This window comes from Haplochromis burtoni, unplaced genomic scaffold (assembly GCF_018398535.1).
Source record: "Haplochromis burtoni strain Fernald_Lab_line unplaced genomic scaffold, NCSU_Asbu1 Contig_23, whole genome shotgun sequence".
In the NCBI taxonomy this organism is placed as follows: domain Eukaryota; kingdom Metazoa; phylum Chordata; class Actinopteri; order Cichliformes; family Cichlidae; genus Haplochromis; species Haplochromis burtoni.
In genome coordinates, this window is record NW_024582384.1 from 3,244,035 (window position 1) to 3,246,813 (window position 2,779).

The window sequence follows — 2,779 nt, forward strand, 5'->3', positions numbered from 1 at the left end:
TGTGTGTGTGTTTCTATGCATGTCTTTGTGCGTGAGAAAAGGTCAGAGGAAGTAACAGTGGGTCCCCTGGGTCACACTGTATGACTTTTGATACAGCGAGACGGGGATGTTGACCAGTGTCCCTGCCTGGCCGTTCACTGATAAAGGCAACTGGATGAGAAGCGGCTGGCCTGTAGCCATCATGCTACTTTTGATTGAGGAGTTAGGTGATAATTACCTTCTCCAGCAGCTGCCTCAGTTGTTTGGTACGGGCATCTCGTGAGCACATGGACTGCTGGGGTGCCACCACAGTGCAGACACACCTTCCCTCGCTATCCTGGGCTGAACTGTACACCTGCCACGACTCCTCTGGGTTTGCTGGCAACACCTGAAAACAAAGGCATAGATAAGGGGAGGGGAAACAATAAAAAGACAACAGGGTAATGTTTCTTTTTTTTGGGGGGGGGGGGGTTTGCCACGCAACAACCTCCTCGTGTTTATCGCTTTATCATATTTATAACCATCAGGACGCCACAAACCTTTAGGCTCCACCCATTTTCGCCACTATCACCTGTGTATTTTAAAGCAGCCAATCGTTGACAGCAGAAGCCTGTCCCGTCATTCAGGGTTGGGTGTGTGTGAAACCTCAGAGTATAATGTATGACGTCAAGAACATGCCCCCCCCCCCTTTCGCTGTCCCTCCTCCCACCCCGATGGATAACACTAGTTATTAACCTGCTGACGGGACGACGGTGAGGATGGGGGAAGGGGGGTGACTTTGACAAAGCCATTCATCACTGCATCAGCGAGAAAAGGAAACAAAAAAAAGATCACTGGAGAGACCTGCTGATTAGTGAGAAGGAGCGACTTCACGTGAAAACCAAAACGGAGCAATCAGCCACTGTCAGTCTGTCAGTCAGCTGCAGTTTTCTAGCAAAGGATGCGCTGACAAAGAGAACCACCAGCAAGCACCCATCTTTGTAGTATTCAGTGTAGTAATCAGCACTGTTACACAGCTCCCTGCAAGAAAACAACTAATTGTTAACTAAACCCCGAAACGTGTGATATGTGCAAAAAAAAGAGCCATAAATCATTAAAACAAAAATGATTACAAAAAATATGACATTCAAGATTAAACTCTGTTCTCCGAGTTTAGTGAATTTAATATTTACACAGAACAGCCTTCAGCGTTCATTGCTCTAAATATCGCTGCAAATCATCCACTTATAATATTACCCTGGCACAAACACAGCTCTGAGAGTGCCAGGAAGCCTGACAGGGAAACGCTTCATTTTGACTCTCATTGACACACACACACACACACACACACACACACACACACACACACACACACACACACACACTGAAGGATATAAAGAAAGAATGAAGACTCCTGCTGTTACAGAGCGAATATATAAGACTCCTTTGAAATGTTTTTTCCCCCACGCCATTCATTTTGCAACACCGCGTCTCTTCACATTTGCATCCACATCAAAACTACCAAATGATAACTTTTCATTAGTGGGGGATGCTCATATCAGCAGTAGCAGAGGCAACTGGAGCAACATCAAACGCAAGAAGGAACGAATGTATTACGCTCTCTCCAAGTCTTTTTTTTTTCTTACTCTTGCAGGCGCGTGAATTTCTGCTCTAAATTATAAACCAAAGGCACCCACGAGAGTAGCTCTGTGACTATATCTGGACTGGATTTTAATTGGAAATTTATTTCTTAATTGTTATTAGGATTTATTTTAATTTTTGTTCCTTTTTTTTAAGCCAGCCACTGGCAGTAAACAGTGAAACTCACTCCTGTGCTCCGGTCTGGGTACCCTCCCTGCGCCGCCGTGAGCCTGGTGGTGTTGAGCCCCACCAAAGAGGGGAGGGTCTGCGACATCCAGTTGGTAATCATCGCCATGGTGCTCAGCACGACGCCGATCTTCAGCAAAGGCACCGACATCTTTTGCGCTCTGCTATTGACTTTTTCTTCTTCTTCTTCTTTTCAATTTAAGTCGCCTTCATTCTACAGACTCCAGGGAGAAACGAGAGAGGCGAGTCGCGGTGCCCAGAGCATCTTCGTGTTTCACCCGGGACTCCGGCTCGGCTGTTCTTTTTTTGGACATTTCCACGGAAGCTCCGGCGGCAGAGCGAGACTTGGTGGGTCGGGACGGAGAGCAAAACTGCACGGCGCGATCCGGTGCACGGATAAAGTAAGAGGAGGGGGGCTAAAACCCGAGAGCAGCAGCTGGAGACGTTCTCTGGATAGCTCCTCTGCCCGCGTTGTCCCGCACACTGCCGCCTCTCCGGTTCGCCGTTACTATTTCGTTCACGCCCGACGGTCCGCCTCCTGCCTTGCTGCGCTCTGTGATTAAGTGCCACTGACTACACACACAGGCGGCTCCAAATGGATGTGAAGAGGAAGGAGGAGGTACTACGGATCTATCTATATCACCAGACGCAATGATGTCAGCCAGGTTGGGTCCGTTCGTGGTAATATCTGGGATTGCGCCTGAAGTCGCTCATAGTTGGGTCGACACTAACTTGTCCCCTGAGGGAATGGCAATGAGCAGTGCGACCGAGGTCGGCCCACAATGATGCTGCGGGATTATTTATAGCAGCAAGCAATGACATTTCTTTCTCCACAGCCCACCCATCAAAAAAGGAGGATTAAAGGCACTTGGACACAGGCGCAAATATCATCGCGTCCTGCATGGTAACCATTGTTAACTAAAACAACCGCTGCAGCAGTAGTCGAGTGTGTGACACACACACACACACACACACACACACACACACACACAAA

The 2,779-nt window shown here is 48.1% G+C and overlaps 1 protein-coding gene across 2 annotated transcripts in view; it reads right to left on the reverse strand.

Moving 5' to 3' along the window:
- The window catches only part of olfm1b (olfactomedin 1b), a 20,475-nt gene that overhangs the window by 13,058 nt on the left and 4,638 nt on the right, over positions 1-2,779 (reverse strand). The window contains exons 1-2 of one of the 2 annotated variants that reach the window (XM_005917209.3): positions 1,787-2,667; positions 218-367 (exon numbers count right to left, since the gene is read on the reverse strand). In XM_005917209.3, coding sequence (XP_005917271.1) covers positions 218-367; positions 1,787-1,936 — 300 coding nt within the window. In that variant the 5' untranslated portion in view covers positions 1,937-2,667. Of the gene's footprint in view, positions 1-217; positions 368-1,786; positions 2,668-2,779 lie in introns of those variants that run through there. The other variant, XM_005917210.3, reaches the window with a different exon arrangement.